At 39.4% G+C, this 27,590-nt stretch overlaps 1 protein-coding gene across 4 annotated transcripts in view; it reads left to right on the top strand.

Moving 5' to 3' along the window:
- The window catches only part of PIWIL2 (piwi like RNA-mediated gene silencing 2), a 70,804-nt gene extending 44,175 nt beyond the window's left edge, over positions 1 to 26,629 (top strand). For 3 of the 4 annotated variants that reach the window (XM_020899932.2, XM_020899927.2, XM_020899928.2), the window contains 3 exons: positions 23,187 to 23,440; positions 23,868 to 23,975; positions 24,773 to 26,629. In XM_020899932.2, the coding sequence (XP_020755591.1) occupies positions 23,187 to 23,440; positions 23,868 to 23,975; positions 24,773 to 24,929 (519 nt within the window). In that variant the 3' untranslated portion in view covers positions 24,930 to 26,629. The remainder of the gene's footprint in view (positions 1 to 23,186; positions 23,441 to 23,867; positions 23,976 to 24,772) is intronic. The other variant, XM_020899929.2, reaches the window with a different exon arrangement.
- The last annotated feature ends 961 nt before the right edge of the window (positions 26,630 to 27,590 follow it).

Here is a 27,590-nt window from a genome sequence, read left to right as displayed (position 1 = left end):
TTTGATACTGTTTCAATATTAGACATTGTGTAAACCAGAAGTTCAGTTTCTGTCTCTGAAGAATTCCATATGATATGCCACTTTGTTACCAAGTTTCTCCTGCACCTTCCTTCTTACTGCTGTTGTTTTCCTGCAAAGTTCTGTGTGTCTTTTAGGCCATAGCTTGAAGATCACTTCTGTGAAGCCTTTCTCATTTTTCCCCCTCTGTTCTATCCCTTGAAAGAAAGTGAAAGTGATTTAGTTGTGTCCAACTCTTTGTGACCCCATGGACTGTACAGTCCATGGAATTCTCCAGGCCAAAATACTGGGATGGGTAGCCTTTCCCTTCTCCAAGGGATCTTCCCAACCCAAGGATCGATCCCAGGTCTCCTGCATTGCAGGCAGATTCTTTACCAGCTGAGCCATGCTTAGCTAAACTTATTTTTTATGGTCCTCTCTCAAGGCCTTCTGTTTACATTCTGCATAGTGATGATCACATCCTGCTTTTTGTTAGTTGTTTGTATCTTTATTTGTCTCTCCCTCTAGGTTGTAAATTACTTGAGCCCTGTTCAGTTATTGATGGGTGTGTAATAAATTGCCCTAAAACTTAGTGACATACAGTGAGCATTTATGATATCCACTGTCAGGAAGTTGGACAGTGGGCTCCTGTTCCTCTCCATTTGGGCATCTTCATGTGGTCTTTTCACATGAGCTAGTTTAGGCTTCCTCAAGCAAGGTGGCTGGGGTCAGTGCTTGAGCGTTCCAAGAGACTGAGAGCCAGGTGGAAAATGTGTTGCCTGGTATACCTTAGCTTTAAAATCCATGTAGTATCACTTTTACTGCATTTCTATGAGCCTGGTGGTAACATTGTGAGTATGCCTAACTTTTGGAGGGCTCAGTTTGGGGGTAGGGGTAGACTAAAAAAACTGATGTGCTCTAAAAAGTCTTACTTATATTCTCAAACTTCTATACTAATTACTAGTCCCTTCTTCATTTATTGGGCTTCCCTGGTGGCTCAGATGGTAAAGAATCTGCCCACAATGCAGGAGACCTACGTTTGATCCCTGGGTTGTGAGATCCCCGAAGAAGGGAATGGCAGCCCATTCTGATAAGATTACGTTTGTACCTTAAAATAAACTTGTACAAAACTCTTTAGCATAGGAGTTAGCTGATGGTTTGCTAATCCTGTTCTTCCTCAGGGCAGTTATTTTTCCATCAGTATTATACATCCTGAGGAGGCTTTAACCCAGCTTCCCAGTATATTTGCTAATCAGTTCATTTCAGATGCTCAGTCGTGTCCAACTCTTTGCGACCCTATGGACTGCAGCACGCCAGGCCTCCCTGTCCATCACCAACTCCCAGAGTTTACTCAAACTCATGTCCATTGAGTTGGTGATGCCATCCAACCATCTCATCCTCTGTCATCCCCTTCTCCCACCTTCAATCTTTCCCACCATCAGGGTCTTTTCAAATTAGTCAGTTCTTTGCATCAGGTGGCCAAAGTATTGGAGTTTGAGCTTCAGCATCAGTCCTTCCAATGAATATTCAGGACTGATTTCCTTTAGGATGGACTGGTTGGATCTTCTTGCAGTCCAAGAGACTTTCAAAAGTCTTCTCCAACACCACAGTCCAAAAACAACAGTTCTTTAGCACTCAGCTTTCTTTATAATCCCAACTCTTATATCCATACATGACCACTGGAAAAACCATAGCCTTGACTAGACGGACCTTTGTTGGGAAAGTAACGTCTCTGCTTTTTAATATGCTATCTAGGTTGGTCATGGCTTTGCTTCCAAGGAGCAAGCGTCTTTATTTCATGGCTGCAGTCACCATCTGCAGTGATAAGAAAGTCTGTCACTGTTTCCATTGTTTCGCCATCTAATTGCCATGAAGTGATGGTACCAGATGCCATGATCTTAGGTTTCTGAATATTGTTTTAAGCCAGCTTTTTTACTCTTCTCTTGCACTTTCATCAAGAGGCTCTTTAGTTCTTCTTTGCTTTCTGCCATAACTGTGGTATCGTTTGCATATCTGAGGTTATTGATATTTCTCCCGACAATCTTGATTCTTCCAGTGAACTTGTGCTTCATCCAGTCCAGCATTTCTCATCATGTGCTTATCAACATTAGTATTACCACAAGACATGGTATAGTTGAATCTTAACAAGGTTAGTGTCACATCACAGTGCAGGGTGACGGGTAAATATAACCTGAAATGTTAAGAGTCAGTAGTGACACATTAGTAGAGACCCTCACAAGGCTTGAATAATTAGTCCAGCTCATCATTATACTGTAAGACTAAAGTATCTCCCAGAGCCATGCCACTTAAGTTTTTAGGCTTCCATCCAACTTTGTCAGTTTCTGAAAGCAGCAGTTCATTGCAATTTCAGACATCTGGTATTTTTGAGCTAACAGACAGTATCATCTTGCTCTGGGACTCTTTTAGAAGAGACCAGTGTAATACTGGGAGAAGGCAATGGCAACCCACTCTAGTACTCTTGCCTGGAGAATCCCATGGACAGAGGAGCCTGGTGGGCTGCCGTCTGTGGGGTCGCACAGAGTCGGACATGACTGAAGCAACTTAGCAGCAGCAGCAGCAGTGTAATATGTATTTTCCTCCTTGCACAACCATTTCTTTCTTTCTTTATCCTCAGCTACCGTTCTTCCTTCTATTTATACCCAGACTTTTCCAACTTTGGGTGTATACCTAGGAGTGAAATTGGTGTGTCATAGGGTAATTGAATTCCATGGACAGAGGAGCCTGGCAGGCTACAGTCCACAGGATCGCAAGGAGTTGGACATGACTGAGCAACTTTCACTGATTTACTGATGGTAATTCTATGTTTTAACCTTTTGAGGAACCCTCAAACTGTTGTCCACAGTGGCTGTACATTATGTACTTTTCACATGCCTACCAGCAGTATAGAAGGGTTCCAGTTTTTCCATATCCTTGCCAGCACTTCTTACTTTCCATTTTTAATTGTTAACTATTGTGAAGTGGAATCTCATTGTGGTTTTAACTTGCATTTCCTCAATGACTAACGATGTTGAACATCTTTTCATGTGCTTATTGTCCATTTGTATATCTTCTTTAGAGAAGGCCTTTCAAGTCCTTGTCCTGTTTTTCAGTTGATCTATTTGTCTTTTTATTTTTGAGTTGTAAGAATTCTTGTTTTATATATTCTGAATACAGAACTTTTATCTGATGTATGATTTGCAAATATTTTCTCCCATTTTGTAGAATTTCTTTACTTTCTTGATAATGTTATTTGACACACAAAAGTTTTAAATTTTGATAAAGTCCCATTTACCTATTTTTTCTTCTGTTCCTGTGCTTGTGGCATCAAGTCTAAGAATCTGTTACCTAATTTGAAGTCACGAAGATTTACACCTTTGTTTTCTTCTAATAGTTTTAGAGCTTTCAGTTCAGTTCAGTTCAATCGCTCAGTTGTGTCTGACTCTCTGTGACCCCATGAACCAGGCCTCCCTGTCCATCACCAACTCCCAGAGTTTACTCAGACTCATGTCCGTCGAGTCAGTGATGCCATCCAGCCATCTCATCTTCTGTTGTCCCCTTCTCCTCCATCCCTTTAGCTCTTACCATTTATGTCATTGATCCATTTTGAGTTACATTTTGTGTATGGAGTAAAGCAGGGGTCCAACTCTACTCTTTTGCATGTAGTCACCAGCTTCTCACAGCACCTCCTGTTGGGGAGACCATGTTCTTTATAGACTGGTATTGGCATCCTTGTTAAGATTCAGTTGGCCAAACAAAGCTGTTTGGGTTTATTTCTGAACTCTCAATTCTATTCCTTTGGTCTGTTTGCCATCCTTAGGTCAGAATAACACTGTTTTGGTTATATTGTTCCATTTTAGTTAGTTTTGAAGTTAGGACATCTGAGTTTTCCATGTTTTTTTTCAATATTGTCTTGGCTATTCAGATACCCTTGGCATTCCATATGAATTTGAGAGTAGTCATTTCCATTTCTTTTTTTCAAAAAAGGCCATTGAAAATTTGATAGCAATTGCATTGAATTTATAGATCACTTTGCAAATATTGTAATCTTAATATTTACTCTTGCAGTATGTAGACACAGGATGTTTTTTTGTTTATTTAGGTTGTTTCTAATTTCTCTCAGCAGTGTTTTGCAGTTTCTGTGTACAAGTATTTCACTTCCTTGATTAAATTTACTCTGGATATTTTATTCTTTTGAATGCTACAGTTATGGAATAGTTCTCATTTTTGGATTGTTCATGCTAGTGTTTAGAACTAACTGTTTTGTGTATTAATGTTCAACTGCAACTTTTCCGAATCTACTAGCTTTAGTAGATTCCCCCCCCCCCCAATTCTTTTGGATTTTCTGTGTATAGAATCAGTTATCTGCAAGTAGAAGTAGTCACACTTCTTTCATCTGAATTTAGTTGCCTTTTATCTGTTTTTCTTGCTTAGTTGCTCTGACTGGAACTTCTAGTACAGTTTTTAATAGTAGTAGTAAAAACAGGCATCCTTATCTTTTTCTTGCTCTTAGGTAGATATTTTTAAGTCTTTCACCGTTGAGCATGATGTTAGCTGTGGGTTTTTCATAGACTCATTTTATCACGTTCAGGAACTTTCTTTATGTTCCTAATGGGCAGAGTGCTTTTATGGTGAAACTGTGTTGGATTTTAGAACAGTCTCATTCATGTTAATACCAAATTAATTTCAGTAGTACACAAAATATTGTTCCTGTGTGGTTCTGTGGTGTGCCTCCTTCTTTGTGCTAATTTTATATTACGGTTTCCAGAGAAAGAGAATCAATACAGTTTGTATGTGTTTATGTGTATGTGTGTGCATATGTTTGTGTATTTTGAGGAACTGGCTCATGTAATTTACGGAGGCTGGCAAATCCAGAATGTACTGGGTTGGCCAGGAGGCTGGAGACCCAGAGAAGGGCTGATGTTGCAGATTAAGTTTGAGTTTATCCTAATTGATATTTTTTAGTCTTCTTTAATGTGTCAGTTAATTTTTGCATTAAACTAGGAAATTTTTGGTCAGTGTTTCTTCACACACATTTTTGCCCCTTTCCCTTTCTCCTCTGCTACTAAGACTCCTATTATTTTTATGTTGTTATGCTTGATGGTGTCTCATTGTATTTCAGAGGCTGCATTTATTTTTCTTCCTTTTTTTTCTATTTCTCTTACTGAATTATCTACTCTTAAGCCCCCTACTAAATTTTTCATTTCCATTTCACTTAATACTTTCTGACTCCAAAATTTTTGTTGGTTCTTTCTTACAATTTTTTTCAGTATCATTTTTTGGGTGTGGTAGGTCTTCTTTGCTGCCTGCAGGCTTTCCCTCGTGTGGTAAGCAGGGACGACTCGTTGTACTGTGTGGTGTGTGGGCTTCTCATTGCAGTGGCTTCTCTGGTTGCAGAGCTCAGGCTCTAGGCACACTGGCTTCAGTAGCTGGATGTGGGCTTAGTAGTTGTGGCGCATAGACGTAGTTGCTCTGAGGCATGTGGGATCTTCGTGGACCCGGAATTGAACCAGTGTCCTTTGCATTGCAAGGCAGATTCTTAACCAGTAGACCACCAGGCCAGCCCCTTTCTTTATTTTTTCTTTCTGTATTTTTATTGGTAGTCTTTTTTTGTGTGAGATTTTCCTTAAAGTCTTTGGATATAGTTTTCTTTAGATCTTTGAACATTAAATAATGATTGGTTTAAAGTCCTTGTCTAGTATAACCAATGTCTGGGCTTCTCCAGTATGGTTTCTGTTTGCTACATTTTTTTCATGTGAATGGGATTTACGTTACTCTTTCCAGGCGTGCTTCATAATTTTTTATTGAAAGCTAGACATTTTTAACATAATGCTGACGACTCTGCAAGTCAGATCTCCACCCCTGTGGACTGTTGTTGTTGCTCTTTGTTTGATGACATTCCTGGCCTGATTCTGTAATCTTGGTAATCTAAACTGTGTGTAGTCACTGAAATCTCCCCTTCCTTTAGCTCAGTGATCAGCTAATGACAGGATAAGAATTTCTTCAAATGCTTTGAATGTTCTGCATCCTCCAGCGATTGCTGGATTATTTTCACAGTTACTGTGGTAGTGAAACTGCAGGTTTTACAGCTGCTGCAAAGGGGGATGTGAACAGAACAAGTGAAAACACCACAAAGCTGAAGATCCACAGTTTAGTGAATAAATGCTGTTCAGATTCTTTCAAGCTCTAGTTAGTTTTCACTGCCCTAAAAAAGTTGCTTTTGACCAAACTTTGTCAAAAGCAGCAAAGCAGTATGCTTGTTGCTTTTATGGTTGAACAGTTTTTCAGAGGTCCTTACTTTCTCTTTCAAGAAGCATTTCTTGAGGAGTGCTTTTGAGAGTCTGCTTTTGTCCAGTGCAAGTACTTTCCTAGGTGGACAGTCATTAAGACTTTAGAAACCACTGAAACTAGATCGCACTAGAAAACCTCCATCATCTGGTTTTAGGACCCCAAAGGGCTACTTTCTAGGAATAAGAGTAATTGAAAGCAAATTATGGCTCACCTTTGCATTATCTAAAATTTTTGAATCAAATATGATGATCTGGTGTGCTAGTGTTTCCAAGTTTCTCATAGTGTGAATACTCCAGGTACCTAGAAGAAACAAACTTGAATATTCTCTGTGTGAAAAACATCGTTCCAGGCCCCACATTACTTGTATTAATTGCTTAACAATAAGGTAAATACAAGCATACCTCAGAGGTATTGTGGGTTCAGTCCCAGCCTACAGCAGTACAGTTAGTACTGCAGTGAAATGAATCACGAATTCTTAGTCTCTCAGTGCACAGAAAAGTTAGGTTTACACTATAGTGTAATCTTACTAAGTGTTCAGTAAACAAGTATGCATGTCTTAATTTAAAAATGTGCTAAAAAAACGGCACTGATAGACTTGCTCAACACAAAGTGACACAAACCTTTAATTTGTAAAAAATGCAATATCTGCAAAATGCAATAAAGTAAAGCACAATAAAATGAGGTATTCTATGTCTATGCTATGTGTGTGCTATGTTAGCATTCAGTTTTTTAAAAGGAATATGTATATTACACACTCATATGTATACACATGTGTGTTTGATATAGTTATATACATACACATATACATAAATATGCATTCAAAATACATATACACACATACACATGTGTGTATATATATATCATATATTTATCATATATATATTTGAGTTTAACTGAAAAGAAAGATTAAGTAGGTGAAAATACAAATAGACTGAAGCACAGTGAGACGATGAGAGCCGTATTTGGGTTCTTTTTCTTTAGGGACATAAGCTAATTCTGGAAGAGGCAGCAGAAACAATGAAAAGCTGTGGAGCACTTTTGAAGTCTTTAGGGATCAAAAGACGGAGGCCTGGGCCCCCACATCAGTGTCATCCGGAGTCTGCTCCCCATTATTTGGACTGTGAATCTGAAGGGCTGCAGACTCTGAATAAAGAAGAGCTGTAGGTAGACCAACTCTGAATTAATTTCAGTTCTTGAATATGGATTCAGGTAAACTCTGACTGCTAGTTTTTTTACCCATTTGCCAAAAGCAAATACAAATCCTCTGAAGGAAGATAGTAGTATCCTGGGCATCACATTTTTTCTGCAATATCTAGCAATCAGTAAATAATAACCAAGGATACAAGAGAAAATGAAGGGACTGAAAAACCAAGAAGATCAACAGATAATTGATCCAGATACACAGAGGATTCAGCCAGATGAGTAATCAGATAGGTTTTAAAATAACCACACTTAATAAATTTGGAGAAATGGAAGATAACATTAAGAATTTTAGCAAAGAATTCTTGGGGAGTTCTATGGGGAAAAATCGAAATTTCTAGAACTAAAAATTACGCTTACCAAAATTAAACAGTCAGTGAATTGGTACATTAGGTTGTTAGGGCTGTCATAACAATATCCCATGGATTGAGTGGCTTAAACAATAGAAGTTTATTTCCTCACAGTTATTATGTAGGATAGGAAGTCTAAGATCAAGGTGCTGTTTTAGAGGGCTGGATTCTCCTGAGGCCTCCCTCCTTGTCTTAAAAATGGCTGTTCTCTCTCTCTGTCACATAATATCCACCCCATGTATGTCTGTGTACCAGTCCCTTCTTCTTAGAAAGACGCCAGTCATATCTGATGAGGGCCCACCCCAGTGACCGCATTTAAACTGAGTAACCTCTTTAAATAGATATTCCAAGTACAGTCACATTCTGGGTGGTGGATTAGGTCTTCAACACACAAATTTTGGAGAAACATATCTTTGTGCATAGCAGTGGGTAACCTTAGTTTAGGCTTAGTTGAGGAAATAAAGAGACCATTAAAATATAGGTAAAAAAGTAAATTTCACTGAGATACAGAGGGTTAGAAAATATAACAAGGTAACAGACGTGGGAGTTATGGAGTTAAAATATAATACACACTTAGGTGGCCCAGAAGGAGGTAAGGGAGAGTAGAGGGCGGAAAAGACAATGCTAAAGAACATTCTAAAAGTGATAGAAAACACACCAGGTCATAGAGACAAGAAATCCGTCAAATCCCAACAAGATAAAAAAGTACACTTAGGCACATTATAATAAAACTGTTGAAAGTAAGACAAATAAATATATACACCTGCTAAGACATATATACACACACCTGTTAAGGAAAACAAGAGCACTTATCTTCAAGAAGCAACAAATTGACAAATAGTGAACTAGTCAAACAGTTTGAACCACAAATAAAGAGAGCTACAAAATGCTGACGGAAAATAACTACCAACATAGAATCTAATATCCGCTAAAAGTAACTTTTAGTAAGGTGAAAAAAAGAGAGACTCTCTCATTGGCAGATTTGCACTGAAGGCATATACTAAAGAGCATTTTTCACCTAGAGGGAAAATTATCCCAGAAAGAAAAGTAGAAATGGTTAAAGGAATAAATATAGGAGTAAAAGTGCCAAACATGGGCATAAATTTAAATGAATGCCCATCATCTAAAATAATTAGTGTTTTTGAATGGATATATATTCATTTGTGTGTATAAATTTCAAATTAATGACGAAATTATATCTGGGAGATATATCTGGGAGAACTAAATGAAATTCCAATGCCTTGAGTTTCTTTAATTGTTGAGGAAAAGGTGAAAGTACTAATATATATTATATTTTGATACACTAAAGAGTTATGTTGTAATTTCTAGGGTAGCCACTAAAAGAATAAAAGAAGAGCATGTAACAATTGAGACAAGAGAAGAGAAAATAAAATAATAAAAATTTTAAGGAAAAAATATAGAGTAGATAAAACAGCAAGCGATACCTGGACCTTGAATATGTCATACTAAATGAAAGAAGCCAGTCAGTCATAAAGGACCACACATTCACATATTACATGAGTCCATTCATCAGAAATGTTTAGAACACTGACATTTTAGGAACAGAAAGTAGATTAGTGGTTGCTTAGGGCTAAGTTAGGGAGAGAATAAGAGATATAGGGTGGTGGTAGTTTAAGAGTCTGGGGCTTGTTGAGGTGATGAAAATGTGATAAAATTGATTGTGTTGATAGTTGTATATATCTGTGAATACACTAAAAACCATTGAATTTTACACTTTAAATTGGTGAATTACATGGTATGTGGATTATCTGAATAAAGGTATTTTTAAGGAAATTAACCTTATAGAAATTCTGGCATTCTAAAATGTAAAATGAATATTTCATGATGGGGGCTTAACATCAGATTTGATTAAGCAGAAAGAAATAGCTAGAAATTTGAAGATAGGTCAGTTGATATTATTCAGTGTGAAGAAAAGAAAGAAAAAAATAAGGAATTCTAACGGCTCAGCGATCTGTGGGATAACATCAGCCATAGCAACATGAACAACATGATTCCCAGAAGGGGAGTTATGAGAAAGGATAGGGAAGAAAGAATACTGGAGGAAATAATAACCCCAAATTCCCCAAATTAGTGAAAAAAATCATTCATCCAAGAGGCCCAGTGAACACTAAATAGGAAAAACTCAAAGATAACTACACCGAGACACAACCTAGTAAAACTGCTAAAAGACGAAGAGGGCATCTTGAAAGCACCAAGTGAAAGCCACTCGTTATGTTCAAGGCATCTTCAATTTGTTTAAGAGCTGACTTCTAATCAGCAGTCGTGGAGGCCCAAAGGCAGTCAGATGACATATTGCAAATGCTGGAAGGAAAAGAAGGTTGAATAGGAATTGTATATCCAGAAAAGCTCCTGTTCAGAAATGAAGGCGAAACCTTGACATTGTGCTCAATGAAAGAAGCTAGACATAAAAAGTCACATATTTATATTATTCCATTTCTATGAATGGGCTTCCCAGGTGGCATTAGTGGTAAAGTGCAGGAGACATAAGAGATGAAGGTTCCATCTCTGGGTTGGGAAGATCTCCTGGGGGAGGGCATGGCAATCCACTCCAGTGTTGTCACCTGGAGAATCCCATGGACAGAGGAGCCTGGTGGGCTACCACCCGGTCAGACACTACTGAAGTGGCTTAGCGTGCACATCTGTGAAGTGTCCCGACTAGGCGTATTTGTAGAGACAGAATGGAGATTGCTGGTTTCCAGAGAATGAGCATGAGATGAAAATATTGTTGAAATAGGTAGTGTTGATAGGTACAAGATTTTGTGAATATACTAAAATCTCTGAATTATACTCTTTGAAGTGGTGATTATTTTGTGATTTATATCTTATTTTTTTTTAAAAGGAGAAAGTAGGACATTCTGAGATAAAAGCTGGAGTGATGTGTCACTAGCAGACCTGTCCTACAAGAACTACTTAAGGGAGCCCTTGATGTAGAAATGAAATGACATAGACAGTAACTTGTATCCACATGAAGAAATAAGTAGCCCCGGGAAAGATAACTGTATAGATAAAGGAAAGCAAAAATATATTTTTGTTTGTAACTTTTCTTGTAGTTTGTGTCTTAAGAGACAAGGGCAAAAAGCAATAATTATAAATCTAATTGGTTGTGTATACAGTATTTAACTTGTATGATCAAGTTACAATGGGGAGGAGAGGGAGTGGAGCCATATAGAAGCAAAGTTTTTGAACAATACTAAAATTAATTTTGTATTAATTGACCAAATGAGATGGTTGTAATATGTTAATTATAATCCCCAGGTGAGACACTGAGAAAATAACTCAAAAATATAAGAAAAGGAACGATTAGGGAGTTAAAATGGTAACTGGGAAATGCCTGTTTAATACAAATTAAGGCAGTGGAGGAAAAATAGAGGGACACAAAAGATATAAGGCATGTGGAAAGCAAATGGTGAAACGGCAGATGTGAACTTTACTCTGTCAGTAACTGCGCTAGGTGTAAGTGGACTAAACGCCATTCAGAGGTACTAGTTTGTAACTTAGATTGAGTGAAAATATGAAGATGTGCTTTCTACACGAGACATAGTTTAGTTTCAAAGACACAGTATGTGGAAAGTAAAAGAAGAAAATAAACCATGCAAATAGTAACCAAAAGAGAGCTGCCATAGCTATACTAATAGGCCAAGTAGACTTTAAGACAGCAGTTGTTACTGAAGACAAGACAAGACGTTTGTAATAGCAAAAGGGTCTGTCCATGAGAAGATCATAAAACATAAACTCATGTGAAACTATCAGTACAGATCCAACAATATATGAAACAAAAGCAAATGTAAGTGAAAGGAGAAATAGACAATTCAGTAATAGATGGAGATTCCAAACTTCCATTTTCAGTAATGGATAAAACAAGTAGAAATAAGATCAACAAGGAAGTAGAATATTTGAACAACTCTGTGATCTAACTCAACGTAACAGATGTCTACAGAGCACCCAACAACAGAACTCCCATTCTTCTCAAATGTACATGACACATTCTCCATGATAAAATGTATGTAAAACAAGACTCAGTACATTTTAAAAGATTAAAACCCTGCAAAATATGGTCTGAAACCACAATAGTATGAAATTAGAAGTTAATACAAGGGACATTTGGGAAAGTCACAACTATATGGAAATTAAACAGTACTCTTAAGTAACCAAGAGGTCAAAGAAGAAATCAAAGGGGTAATTAGGAAACAATTTGAGATAAATGGAAATAAAGAAAGCATACCAAAACTTCTGGATGTATGTAAAGCAGTACTTAGAAGAAAATTTATAGCTGTAAATGAGTGAGTGAGTGAAGTCACTAAATCAAATCTGACTCTGTGCTACCCCATGGACTGTAGCCTACCAGGATTCTCCGTCCATGGGATTTCCCAGGCAAGAGTGCTGGAGTGGGTTGCCATTTCCTTCTCCAGGAGGTCTTCCCGACCCAGGGATCAAACCTGGGTCTCCTGCATTGTAGGCAGATTCTTTACCGTCTGAGCCACCTATATTAAATAAGAAAAATCTCCAAACAACCCAAGTTCCATCTTAAGAAACTAGAAAGAGAAGAGCAAACTAAGCTCAAAGCAAGATGGAAAAATTGGTAGAGGTTATAGCATAGGTAAGTGAACTGGAACACTGAGAAAAGGCAGAGAAAATCAGTGCCACCAAAAACTGATTATTTGAAAAGATCAACAAAATTGATAAGCCTTTAGCTAGTACCGATGAAAATAAGAAGAATCAGATACTAAGATCAGGAATGAAAAAGACCAACCTTGCAGAAATAAAAAGGATTTTAGGAAATGAACTATATGCCAAGAAATTAGATTACCTAAGTGATGCCAAGAAATTAGATTACCTAAGTGAGATGGACAAACTCCAAAAGAGGCACAAACCATAAAAACTTTTTAGTTATACCAAACATTGAAAGAATACTCTTTCACAAACTCTTCCAAAAAATATGAAAGGAGGGAGCATTTTCCAGTTTGTACCATAAGGCCAGTATTATCCTAATACTAAAGCTAAACTGGTTCCAAATTGGGAAAGGAGTATGTCAAGGCTGTATATTGTCACCCTGCTTATTTAACTTACATGCAGAGTACATCATGCACAATGCTGGGCCGATTGAAGCACAAGCTGAAATCAAGATTGCGGGGAGAATAACCTCAGATATGCCGACAATACCACCCTTATGGCAGAAAGCAAAGAGGAACTAAAGAGCCTCTTGATGAAAGTGAAAAAGGAGAGTGAAACTCAACATTCAAAAAACGAAGATCATGGCATCCAGACCCATCACTTCGTGTAAATACCTGGGGAAACAGTGGAAACAGTGATTATTTTCTTGGGCTCCCAAATCACTGCAGGTGGTGACTGCAGCCATGAAATTAAAAGATGCTTGCTCCTTGGAAGAAAAGTTATGACAAACCTAGACAGCATATTAAAAAGCAGAGATGTTACCTTGCCAACAAAGGTCCATTTAGTCAAAGCTATGGTTTTTCTAGTAGTCATGTATGGATGTGAGAGTTGGGACTGTAAAGAAGGCTGAGTACCGAAGAATTGATGCTTCTGAACTGTTGTGTTGGAGAAGACTCTTCAGAGTCCCTTGGACTGCAAGGAGATCCAACCAGTCAATCCTAAAGGAAATCAGTCCTGAATATTCATTGGAAGGACTGATGCTGAAGCTCAAACTCCAATTCTTTGGCCACCTGATGCGAAGAACTGACTCACTGGAAAAGACACTGATGCTGGGAAAAATTGAAGGCGGGAGGAGAAGGGGACGACAGAGGATGAGATGGTTGGATGGCATCACCAACTCGATTGGCATGAGTTTGAGCAATCTCCGGGAGTTGGTAATGGACATGGAAGCCTGGCATGCTGCAGTCCGTGGGGTCACAAAGAGTCAGACACAGCTGAGCGACTGAACTGAACTGAAAGCTAGACCAAAATATCACAAGAAAATTACACACACACACACACAATTACAGAAGATTTCTAGACTGGAAATGAAGTTAAAGTATGCCTTTTAAAATATTTATTTTATTTGTTTATTTGTTTGCATCAGGTCTTAGTTGCAAGTGGGATCTTTAGTTGTGGCATGTGGACTCTTTGTTATGGCATGTGGGATCTGGTTCCCTGACCAGGGATTGAATCTGGGCCCCCTGCGTTGGGAGCATGGAGTCTTAGCACTGGGCCACCAGGGAAGTCCCAAGTTAACTCTCTGTATCTATTTGACATTGTCTTACATACAAAAAAAATCACAAAGAATACATGCACACATGCTATTGTAGCTAATAAAAGTTCAGCAGGGTTGAAGATACAATATTAATATGCTGTAATCAACTCTTTCCCTAAGCCACTATTGTATTCCTACAGAAAGAGGAAAGTTTGGTCACAGAGTCCCAGAAGGCCGTGTAAACAAGCAGAGACCCAGACACAGAGGAAGGCACTGGAAAGGTGGAAGTGAGATTGGAGGGATGTGTATACAATCCAGGAAACACTAAGGATTGCCAGAAACCACCAGAAGCTAGAGTGGGCAAGAAGGTAGTCTTTCCTAGGGCCTTTGGAGGATGCCTGTTGCACTGCTGATAACTGCGATTCTGGACTTCTACCCTCTAGAAATGTGAGAGAGTACATTTCTGTTGTTCCAAGCTACTCAGTATGTGGTTGCTAAAGCAACCCTTGAAAAGAGTACAGCAACCCAGTGGGTTACATTCCAGTTATGCAAGGTTGGTTCAGCATTCGAAAATTTGTATACAGTCCATCAGTAGACTCAAGAAGAAAAATCCTGTCACACCAATAGATGCAGAAAAAGCATTTGACAAAAGTCAACTCCCATTCATGATTTAAAAAATAAAAAAGCCTCCCAACAGACTAGCACTGTAGGAGGAACTTCATAAACTTGATAGAACACCTACAAAAATCCTGCAGCTAACCTTGTACCTAATTCTGAGAAACTAGATACTTCCCCCTAAGATTAAGAACAAAGTGTTTCTTCTCTTGCCATTCCTATTCAGCATCATACTAGGAGTCCTAGCTAATGCAAAAAGACAGAAAGGAGTAAAACTTATACAGTTGAAAAGGAGGGAGAAAACTTTACAGGTAGCATGTCTACATAGACATCTCATGAAGTCAACAGCAAAAGAGAACTCTGCTGGAATTATAAGGTTGCAGGATACAAAGTAAATATACAGAATTAAATTGCTAAAAAAAAACAAAACACACAAAATCAATTCCTTTTCTATATACCAGCAATGAACAATTGGAATTTGAAATTGAAAGCCATACAATTTGTATTAGCACCAAAAAAAAAAAAAGAGAAATATACAGATATAAATCTAACAAAATTTGTGTAAGATCTACATAAAGAAAACTCTAAAAACGCTCATGAAAAATATCAAAGAATCTAAAAAAAGGGAGAGCTATCCCATGTTCGTTGTTAGACTCAATATTGTCAAGATGTAAGTTTTTCCCAATTTGATCTATAGGTTTAGTGTAGCACTAGACAGAATCCTGGCCAAGTTTAAATGGAAAGGCAAAAGACACAGGGTAGCCAACCCAGTATTGAAGAAAAACAAAATCAGAGGACTTAGGTTCCTCAAAGAGTTACTCTAAATCTATAGTAATATAGATGGTGTGGTACTGACAAAAAAAAAATAGGTAAGTCAAGGTAACAGCCCAGAAATAGACCTGTACAAATACATTCCAGTGATCGTTGATAAAAGAACATGGGCACTTCAATGGGAAAAGGAGACTCTTTTCAATAAATGGTACTGGAATAGCTGCCCATCCACATGCCAAAAAAAAAAAAAAAGTGTCAACAAAAACGACAATCTATATCCAGACCATATACCTTTCACAAAATGTAACTCAAAATTATCACAAATTTATCACAAATTTAGTGTTAAAATACAAAACTGTAAAAGGTATAAAAGGTATAGAAATTCTTGGTCACCTTGGGTTTGGTGATGACCTTTTGATACCAAAGCACTGTCTATTACCACATGGACATTTCACTGTCCATGAAAGAAAGAACTGATAAATAGAACTTAATTAAAATTTTAAAAAACTTATGTGAAAGACACTAAGAGAATGAAAAAAAGCTACATATTTGGAGGAAATACTTGTGAAACACATATCTGATAAAGTCCTGTTACTTAGAAAACAAAGAATTGTTAAAAACTCAGAAATAATAAGATGGGCAAAAGACTTGAACAGACTTCTCATCAAAGAGCATATACAGATGGCACATAAGTATATGCAGAGATACTCAATATAATATTGGGGAATGGCAAATTAAAACAAGATACCACTGCACATCTTTCAGAATAGCCAAAATCCAAAAACTGACACCACCAAATGCTGGTGAGGATATAGAGCAATCTCTCATCATTGCCTGAGGGAGTGTGGAATGGTGCAGCCATTTTGGAAGACAGTTCAACAGTTTCTTATAAACTAAACATTCTTTTACCATACCATCCAGCAGTCATACTCCTTAGTACTTACCCAGATGAATTGAAAACATATGTATACACACACAAAAAAAAAAACCTACACAAAAATTTTTATAGCAGCTTTATTTATAATTGTTAAAACTTGGAAGCAACCAAGATGTCCTTCAGTAGGTGAATGGACAAATAATCTGTAGGACATCCAGACAGTTGAATATTCAGCAGTAAACAGAAATGAACTATTGAATCATGGGAAGATCTGGAGGAATCTTAAATACATAATAGTAAGTGAAAGAAGCATATCTAAAAAGGCTACATACTGTATTATTCCAACTATAGGACAGTCTGGAAAAGACACAAAACTATGGACACAGTAAATAGATAGTGATTGCCAGAGGTTTGGGAGGGTGAAGATAGGAAGGATAAATAGGGAGCACAGGGGATTTTTAGGACTGTAAAAATATTGTATATGATACTACAAATGACATGTGACAAATGTAGACAAATGACATGTATTTTTCAAAGCCTGTAGAATGTATGCGAGTAAACTCTTAATATAACTGTGTGCTGTGCTCAGTCATGTCTAACTCTTTGTGACCCCATGGACTGTAGCCTGCCAGGCTCCTCTGTCCATGGGATTTTCCAGGTGAAAATACTGGGGTGGATTGCCATTTCCTACTCCAGGAATCTTCCCAACCGAGGGATTGAACCCGGGTCTCTTGCATCTCCTCCATTGGCAGGCAAATTCTTTACCACTGGGCCACCTGTTGACTTTAGTTAATAATAATGTATCAGTATTCATCAGTTGTAACAAATGTCCTATCCTAATGCAATGTGGTAACAATAGGGGAAACTGCGTGATTGGTGGGGAAGGTGTATATGGGAACTCTACTATGGCCTCATGTTTCTTTGTAAACTTAAGTGAAGGTGCTCAGTCCTGTCTGACTTGTAGTGACCCCATGGACTGCAGCCTACCATCCTCCTCTGTCCATGAGATTTTCCAGGCAAGAGTACTGGAGTGGGTTGCCATTTCCTTCTCCAGGGGATCTTCCCGACCCAGGGATCGAACCCAGGTCTTTGTAGACAGACACTTTACCATCTGAGCCACCAGGGAAGTCCTTGTAAACTTAATACTGGTCTGAAAAATACTAAAAAAATACTTAATACCTAATACTGGTCTAAAAAATAAACTTAATACTGGTCTCTACTTAAAAACATGCACATACAATGAGATGCTACCGCACACATACTAAAGTGAAAGTGAAAGTCACTCAGTTGTGTCCGACTCTTTGTGATCCCATGAACTGTAGCCCTGCCAGGCTCCTCTCTCCATGGAATTCTCCAGGCCAGAATACTGGAGTGGGTTGCCATTCCCTTCTCTGAGGGATCTGCCCAACCCAGGGATCAAACCCAGGTCTCCCACATTGGAGGCAGATTCTTTACCATCTGAGCCACCGGGGAACCCACACGCGCACTAAGATGGCTAAAATGAAAAAGAGTGTTGTTGAGTATGTGGAGGAGTTGCAACCCTCCTGCGTTGCTGGTGGGATTGCCAAACAGTTGAGCTACTTTGAAAAGCAGTTTGGCATTTCTTCAGAATGTTAAGCAGGAGACCCAGCAATTCTACTCCTAGATATAAACCAAAAGAAAGCATATGTCCACACAAAAGCATGTATATGATGATCATAGCAGTATTATTCATAATAGCCAAGAGTGAAAATGCTCCATATGATTGATGAATGGACAAACAATGTGATGGAATACTATTTGGCAGCATAAAGGAATGAAGTATTGATACATGCTACAACATGGGTGAACTATGAAAATATTATGTTCAGTGAAACTATTTAGTCACAAAGACCACCTGTTGATTATGTCTGTCCAGAACAGTCTAATCCAAAGAAACAGAAAGTAGGTTAGTGTGTTCCAGGAGTTGGGGTTGAGGGGTAATGGAAAATAACTGCTAATGGGTATGAGATTACCTTTTTGGGGTGATGAATATATTCTAAAATTGATGATGGTTGCAAGATTCTATAAACTTAAAACTTTTGACCCTTATACCTTAAAAGAGGTGTTGCGCATTATATCTCAATAAAGCTGTGAATTAAAAAAAACACTACTCCCAAACATCCATCTAGCTTACGTACATGTGTGGAATCAACAAATTAACACATGCTGCCAAGGGAAAAAGAGGTTCGAAACGTTGGCTTATTTCCCTGGGCCCCCACCCTTCCTCTGACATGACTTCACATAGATGTTTTTATATTTTGTCCAGCTTTTCCAATTATCCTCAGCTGTAGGATTTCCCAAAATTCCTGGTCTGTGAGTGAGGCCTTGCTGGCAAGCTTCATTTCATCTATGGTTTTATTTAAAATCTGTATTTAGATTTGTTTTTCTAGTCCAGCAGTTCTCAGATTTTCTGGTCTAAGGAAACCTTAAGTATTACTGAGTTTTTTGTTTGTATAAGTGTATATCTATAATGATTATTATCATATTAGATTTTAAAACAGAACATTTTATATTTTTAAATTTTACCTTCAAATACTAATAAGCTCAGTACATGTGAATAACAAAAATCACATTTTAAAGGTCACAGTCACAAAAAGATAAATACTCTATGATTCCACATATATGAGATACTCAAGAGTAGTCAAATTAAAGATAACTACTTTCAAAATGTTTGGTGATGTTTGTTTTACATTTCAGTGAATGGCTGTGATGTTTGGATTAGTAAAAGGCGAGGGAATGGCCTGCATTTAATTTATTGTGGTGTCACACATCATTTACTTTCTGGAAAATTCTGGTGAATATTTGTGAGAGAATTAGAGTGAAAATGCCAAGTAATGTAGTGGTATTGTGAGAATAGTTTTGACTTTGTGGACTCCCTAAAATGACTTAGGGACTCCTGGATGGGAAAGGATTGGAGCCCAGAGCACACACTGGGAACCACTGCTGTGGCCCATAGCATTCGTCAGAGCTCCGGGACCACATCTCCCGCTGCCTGCGAGGCTGCTCTAGTACTGGGATGTCTCATGGGCCACTGAAGCCTGACATGTGAGTCTGAGTGCCAGGGTCGCTTTCCATTCACGTGTGAAAATCAAAACCAAGCTGTTCGTGACACTTGCCTTAGCCTTTAGCGCTCATGATTAGTAATCACCTGATGTTGAGTTTATCTGTTATTTGGCCTGAGGTTGGAGAAGATTAAACTCAGCTGTAGTTGATGCAGCCCCTGTTGCTTCTGATGTGACTCTGGCTGTGGCTGTGACTACTAACCGTGTCTGACTCTGAAGACAGAAGGTAGTGGGCCACGGTGTTACCTTTGGCATCAAAAGTTGCAGGCAGCCAGCTATACGATGTGTGAGTGTATAGGTTCTTTGGGCTTCTTAGTTCCACCGTCACTTCCCTTTTCTTAGCAGAATTGGGAGAATCTTAGGGTGGAGTTATCTGGAGCCAGTGATTATTTGGGAACTCTTCCAGAATTTAGCCTGCCCTTATTGCACCTACCGTTGCCAGTATCTTGCTGGCCTCCTCTTCCTCCTCTTTTTCCCCAATTTTTCTTTTTTAATTGCTGTACTGGGTATTTGTTGCCTTGTGGACTTTTTTTCCTTCTGGTTGTGGTGACCAGGCTTCTCCCTGCAGTGGCTTCTCTTGGTGCAGAGTGGGGCTGGAAGCGCCCAGGCTTCAGTCGTCGTGGTGCATGGGCTTTTGCTCTGCCGCATGTGGGATCTTCCCAGACCAGGGATGAAACCCGTGGCTCCTGCACTGGCAGGAGCATTCTTTACCACTGAGCCATCAGGGAAGCCCCCATTTTCTTTTAATTAAGTAAAATACATATAAAGTTTAACATCCTATCCCTTTTTAAGTATAACATTTTAATGGTGGGAAATACATTGATAATGTTGTACAGTCGTCTCCATCATTCATCTCCATAGCTCTTTTTATCTTGTAAAACTGAAACTCTCTTCATTAATTGTTTCCCATGCTCTCCACCCCCTCGCCCCTGGCCGCCACCTTTCTATTTTCTGTCTCTGATTTTGATGACCCTGAGTATCTCACATCCATGGAATGATACTCACTTGTCTTTTTGCAACTGGTTTGTTTCACTTAGCATAATGTCTTCAAAGTTCATCCATGTTGTAGTACATTGCAGAATTTCCTCCCTTTTAAGAGCTGAATAATATTCTGTTGGATGTATATGCCACATTTTGCTTATCCATTCTTGTGTTGATGGACACTGGGGTTACTTACATCATCACACAGGTCAGTCTCCAGTTGTTTACTTGCCCCTTGGCTAGTCACAGTCTAGAACTTTGCTCATGCTCTACCTGGAATCCTTTTACCCTTCTTTGCTGACTGAAGTGTCTGCTGATTCTTTCACTGAGGTTCACATATTCCTCCAGGGCACAAATATCTTATACTTCTCTGTTTTCATAGCATTTTATTTATACCTTTATTATATTATTTATAATGTCTTGAGAGCATTTACTTTTATGTGTCTATCTCCCCAGTTTTAAGTTCCACTAATATTTGAAAGGTATCAAGATAATTTCTGGGCTTCCCTGGTGGCTCAGATAGTAAATAATCTGCTTGCAGTGGCAAGAGACAGGGATTCGATCGCTGGGTTGGGAAGATCTCTTGGAGAAGGGAATGGCTACCCACTCTAGTATTCTTGCCTGGAGAATCCCATGGACAGAGGAGCCTGGCCAGCTATGGTCCATGGGGTCGCAAGAAGTCGGACATGACTGAGCGACTAATACTTCGCACATCCTTTCAAGATAATTTTTATGAGACTAGCACAGTGGCACATACCTAGTGGGCATTAAGTGCTTGTTTAGTGAATGAATGTAATCACACATAAAAGAACATCTCAAACCTTCAGCAGATACTTATTTTCTCCTTGACCCTCACCACTGTATTTAGTGCTAGAGACACCAGGCCAACAAGCACAGTCCTGCTTTCAAGATATTCATGGATTTATTGTTTCCTGTACTTACCCTAGTACTGAAGCGATTCGATATGTATATTTACCATTAATGTTTCAGTGTTGTGACTCATCTCATATTTCGACCCTCCTCGATCATAGTCTTACCATTTATGAAGTGAGGAGGGTGGGCTAGATGACCTAGAAAAGTTACCATTGTTGGCTGTTACTGTATTATTAGATTTTAATGCTCCTTGGTAACAGGCATCATGACCTTCACTCTTACTGGAATCTACGTAGGACCAAGTACAGTGTCTCACCCTCAGTGGTTGGTTGCCGTGCCGTGCTAAGTCACTTCAGTCATGTCTGACTTTGTGAGACCCTATGGACTGTAGCCTGCCAGGCCTTTCTGTCCATGGGGGTCTCAAAGCAAGAATACTGGAGTGGATTGCCAGGGTTAGCAAATTTTAAAGAAAGACGTAATATCAGTGAATACTTCAGTTGAATTTGATTCTGTTTTTCACTCCATTGATCCTGTTAGATCCCTTCCCTGTGCTTCAGAATATCTGTATTTCCTTGATCTAGTTTGTGTTCAACTTTTGTATTCATGTATACACACGCTTTATCTCTCAGTCCTAAGAAGAAGAAGGTGAGGTGATCATTTACCTCCATTTTTCAAGTGGGGAAACAGTCTTCAAGACTATAGCTGAGGAGCAGCATATGCAGACTCAGCCCCAGGTCTCCTGACCCCAGATCCAGTGTCATACTTCTCTGTTTCCTCACCTGTGAAATCAGGGTTTCTTTCAGATCTCAGTGCCTATGTTACCCAGCCTTTAACACAGTGTATCAAGACTCTGTAGGAAGTCACAGAAATGTTCTCACTTTAGCAAAGTGGAGATTAGTTGGTAAGATCATGAAGAGCCTCAGGGAATTGGTGAGAAGGTTGAGCGTCAAACTGGGAAATGGACAGGAGTTCTAGAAGCAGGGACCTGAAAAAGCACCATCAAACTCCAGCTGTTTCTGGTTCTCTGCCCAAGAGTCAGAGTGAGGGAAAGGCGTTTTGCTGGCGTGGCTGGAATCATCTCTTGTCTTTTGGTTAGCGCAGTGATTCTCAACTGGGGACAGTTTTGTCCTCCCACTGGGAAACCTGGAGACATTTTGCATTATAACTGGGAGAGAGAGCTACTGGCATCTAGCGGGTAGAGGCCAGGAATGCTGTGGAACGTGCTCTGGTGTCAGCCCCCAATAACAGAATTCACTGGTCCCACACATCAGTAGTATTGAGGCTGAGAAGGCCTGGATTAGGGGCAGCAGCTCGATTAAAATCCCACCAGACTATCCTATTGGAGGCAAAAGAACACTAAAATGCTCTTATAAAAAAAAAAAAAGAGTGGAATAAATACTAGACAGAGAAAAACAAGATAAAAAAGTACTACAACTAGGGCAATAATTCCAAGGTTGTAAAGAAGCAGATATGACTGAGCAGCTAAGCGCACACACACACACAGAATAATTATTAAGTAAAGGATCCTTGTATTAGCAACTTTGGATGTTGCTGATACACAGAAATACCAGGTTGGTGGATCTGTAGCATGTGCAGTTATGTGTTAGAATCTCTTCAACATTTCACCTTGTTCTTTGCGTAGACAGTAATTTAGTGTTAAATCCAAGTAGACGAAAGATTGATTCAAGCCTGTAATTTTCCTTCTTTTTAACTTTGTTCACACCGTTTCAGTATAAGCCTTGTGTATATGACTCAGAGCTTGCTTATTTGGTTCCATATTTTATAACACCTTGGCTGTGCCAGACCTGTTTTACTACCCTGATGAAGTCTAGAAATGACTAGAAGCTGCCTTTCCTTGCCCTTCCAACGTGATGGCTTCGGGCCCTGCCACGTCTCCAGGTTACTCACTGAGTGAGCTGCCCTCTGCTGGTGGCCATCAGCCCTCGGGCCACGTGGTCCACCTCAGCAAGCTTTCGTTTCAGGTGAACCACTGCCTACCGGAGAAGATTGTGGTGTACCGTGATGGAGTATCTGATGGCCAACTAAAGACAGTTGCCAGCTATGAAATTCCTCAGCTCCAGAAGTGTTTTGAAGCTTTTGAGAATTATCATCCCAAGATGGTGGTGTTTGTAGTGCAGAAGAAAATCAGCACCAACCTGTACCTGGCTGCCACTGAGAACTTTGCGACGCCCTCCCCTGGGACTGTGGTAGATCATACAATAACAAGCTGTGAGTGGTGAGTGGGCGAAACACGTATTTCAACAAGAATAGGTTGGGGAAGTTCTCCATTCCCTGGGTATTGGAATGGGGACGTGGCCTAGAGAGATTTGGAATGAAATCCTCAAGAGATTTTCCTGGTAAAAAATAAAATTTTAAGAGCAATTTAGAAAACACACAAACCACCAATGAAGCTTTTACCTCTTAAGTATAAAATATTGAGCATGCATTCTTTTCCTAAGAATATGCATGCTTAATCTTCTGCATATAAATGTGGTCGTTTCTACCACCACTTTTAAATAGCCTGTTGAGTCAGGAGACCTGAATTCTCATCCTGGTTTGGTCTTTGTGATGTCCTTAATCCAGTCATTTGACCTCTCTGAGCCTTGGATGAAGAAGCATCTCCAGCTCTGTTATACCATTAGTTTGTACTTTTTCATTACTAGGGTGGACTTCTACCTTCTTGCCCATCATGTGCGGCAGGGTTGTGGCATTCCAACCCATTATGTTTGTGTTCTCAACACTGCAAACCTGAGCCCTGATCATATGCAAAGGTGAGCTGACCAGTAACTTACTCCTAACTTGTGAATAATTCTGGCCACTGAGCTAAGTCTAAGACCTGGAATTTAAAAAACTCTGAATTCAGCAAATTGTATTTGGCTTAATTCAACAAATCACTGGTTTGGGCTTAATAATTTTCTGATTCTCTTTGAAAGCATTTTTTTTCTGAAAGCATTTTGAATTTATCTTTTGGAGTTGGATTTACTAAGACTCATTTTCTCTTATATAATCAGAAAAGACAAATACTGCCTGCCCCCTTACCCCTTGAGTTTCTTTATGTCTTTGATGATAATGATATATCTTTTCGAGGAGTGATTGATAATTATTGTTGTTTGCTAAAATTACTTGAAGACCTTTCAAAAAATTACAACCAGGCTTCACCTCGAAGCATTCTGAAGCATTTGTATTTTTAAAAACTGCTTCCAGTGACTATGACACATAGCCAAGTTTGAGACCCATTGCTCTTGAGCTCAGAGTAAAGAAGTACTTTGCTGGGGTACTTCTCTTTCTGCAGCCTTTTCTTGAGACAAGAGAAAAAAAAATGTTGTTTTCCTTGTTTTGATATAAAAACAGGAGCACCTACATTGGGAATTTCCCCATGTCCTCTTGACTTAAAAATAGTGGAAATAATTTCACTTAAAAATAATAATTCCAAAAAGTTGCATCATATTGCAACTCAGTCCCCCAGTTTGCTGGTAAATATGCTGTGTCATGTACCCAGAAGGACATAATCGCGCTCCACACTGAAGATGGAGAGTGATAAGGCTCATATTTTCTTCTTGGCCTACAGGTTGACTTTCAAACTGTGCCACATGTACTGGAATTGGCCGGGTACCATTAGAGTTCCAGCTCCTTGCAAGTATGCCCACAAGCTAGCCTTCCTGTCAGGACAAATCTTGCACCATGAACCAGCCATCCAGCTGTGCGAGAACCTGTTCTTCCTGTGATTGGACCGTCAGGACACGGGCCGGTCAGAGCAGGCAGACTTCTGAGCTCAGCTGTGAGCGCATCTGCGCAGGGTCCCCAGCGGCCGGAAGGGAGTTCGTGTTGGCGTTTGCTCTTTCACCAACCCAGCAGAAGATCTTTCTTTTCATTTTCTTTTCTCTTTTAAGTCCGTTAACACTGAGAAGCAGGTTCCATCATAAATTTCAGCTAGAAATTGTCTTGTTGCCTTTGCAGAGCAAATGGGGGTGGTGTGCTACAATATAGATGGGGTGGGTGGAGACGGGGGGCCCTCCGGGAGCCTGCAAAGCTGACAGAAGCCGTAGAGGCCTGAAGAAGCAGCAGTTACACTTACAAACTCTGCTTACGAAGCAGTTCCCATTTCTGGTGCCAGAGCTGGTAGTGAATGAAGTCTCTGCAAAGTTCTTAAAGTAGAGAGCTACTTTATTTGGGCAACTGGGAAAGGTAAGAAGGCAAAGTTTCTCAGGATTTGGCTGTTGCTGGCAAATGTGAAAGACATGTCGCGAAACCAGCTGGTGGGTCCTTTTCAGACTCTTGCTGACCTAATCATCTCTAGGGATTGAGTTGATGACAGGTGACTTGAACTAGCTTTGGAAAGGGTGTTTAGTTCTTTCTTGCCTCCTGAGAGGACAAACACAGTTTTATCTGGATATTTCAGTTGCTTTATAGTATGCAGTGTTGCTGTCTCCTTTGCTCCTTGTCCTTGTTATTAACCTTTGGTAAGTTTCAGTTTTTTAAACTAAGAATCAGAACATGTGAAATTCAGCAGCTTTGAAGGTTCATGACAGGCCATGAGCTTTTCTTGACCCTTTCTCTACGGTATGTCACTTTCTTTTCTGTTGATATGTTTGCAAATTGAACTACTCACTTTCCTTGCTCAATACTCTCTTCCCGGCTGCTAGCTCATTTTGTTAGGAATTTCTCTGAGTCTGCATTAAGATTTCCAGAAGTTGGCTTTGGGAAACATGACCTTCCTTCCAAAGTCCAGACGTTTCAGTTTAGAGAGTTGTCACTATGCCTGCGGGTTTCAGTGTTTCGTGTGTGTATGTTTATTTTTCCGCTGTTTAAAAATCTTCCAGTCTCTTCAGGACTAATTCAGTCTTACCTTGTTTTATCTAGATTTTTAAAAGCCAGTTTTATTTAACATTTTCGAATTTGTATTTATTTGTGTGTGTATTTTATTTTATTTATTAATATATTTTTTGGTGTGGTGGCAGGGAGGGACAGCGCAGAAATTCTCATTTTATATGACAGTGTATGAGAAGAGAAACTTTAGCTTAAAACTTCTTAGATGAAGAAAACCAACCTAGCATTGCGCTGGCTGCAGCATGAGGCAGAGGCTGAGCAGCCGTGGGGCTGGTGGTCTCGTGCGCTTCCGGCTGCATGCGGAGTGAGGGACAGCGAAGGGCTGAGACCTGGGGTTTAAACACCGCAGAATCAGGCACACTGGATCACTGGTTTTAGGCTTAACAGTTCTCCAGTTCTCTTTGGAAGTATTTTGAATTTCTCTTTTGAAGTTAGATTTCCTAATGCTCATTTATCTTAGATAATCAGAAAAGACAAATACTTGAGATAGCATAAATATTTCTTCACTTTTTCCTCCTGGTTTTCTTTCCTTGTTATTTCAGTCTTAATGTGAAATGACTGGGTCATGGGGTGGAAAATAAAAAGAAATTTGTATATATGTGTAGTTGCGTTTGTAATAATGTTGACATATGGTAGTGATACAGTTCTTTTTCTTCATAAACCTGTAGCACTTGTTAGAGTTGTTAATTTGTTACTGGGCATGCTAGGGGCAGCTGCAGTATTGGTACTCAGGTACTTTCACTGAAATCTGGCAGTAAGATTTCTTGAAGAAGATACTAATAGTCTGTCTTCTGGGACAAATGAGGCACCTGTTGTGTGTGTGTGTGTGTGTGTGTGTGTTCTCTCTTGTTTTCAAAACTCTCTCCCCATCAGAGAATTTCCGTCAGCCTGAGTGAGAGCCAGCTCCTGAGGGCGGCCCTTCCCTCCCGCCTTTTCCTGGTGCTTGTCCTTCTCTGCTGTGCTTCACAGCGTGTCTGTAGCCTTTTTAAGTGCCTTCCCAAAGAACCCTGACTGCCTGCTTCACCACTGCATCCTGTTCTGTTTATTTAGAAACTCCGTCTTCAGGGATTCAGTGCTTCTTGAACTCATCCTTAAAAGAATCTAATTTAGCCTCTTTTTACTTGAGCAGCATTTTATTGAATGGTATGAAAAGGGAAGTAGTTTTATAAATGACTAACTCTTCATATTGAAAATGTTATAACTTGTGCCTGAAATTTCTCAGTGATTTGGGATAACTGGAGAAAGACCCTACTTTCTTTTTTTTTCCCCAAACCTAGCTTTTTCTGAGTGTCTTACCTTTCCCTGTCTAGACTTATTTTCTCTCTTTTAAAAAAAAAATGAGGAAATTCAAGAGAATGAGAAAAAAACGCCACAAACGAAAAGAAAATATTTGCAAAAGACACATCTGAGGGGCTCCCGGGCAGCCCAGCGGCTAAGACTGCTCTTCCACTGTAGGGGCTCAAGTTGAAGCCCTGGTCAGGGAAGTTCTACATGCCCTGAGGCACGTCAAAGGATGAAAAAAAAAAGGACATCTGATACAGAACTGTTATCCAGAATAT

The sequence above is a fragment of the Odocoileus virginianus genome, chromosome 31, assembly GCF_023699985.2.
Source record: "Odocoileus virginianus isolate 20LAN1187 ecotype Illinois chromosome 31, Ovbor_1.2, whole genome shotgun sequence".
Classification (NCBI taxonomy): Eukaryota; Metazoa; Chordata; class Mammalia; order Artiodactyla; family Cervidae; genus Odocoileus; species Odocoileus virginianus.
The sequence above is the reverse complement of the archived record's forward strand: the minus strand, read 5'-3'. Positions and strand labels throughout refer to the sequence as shown.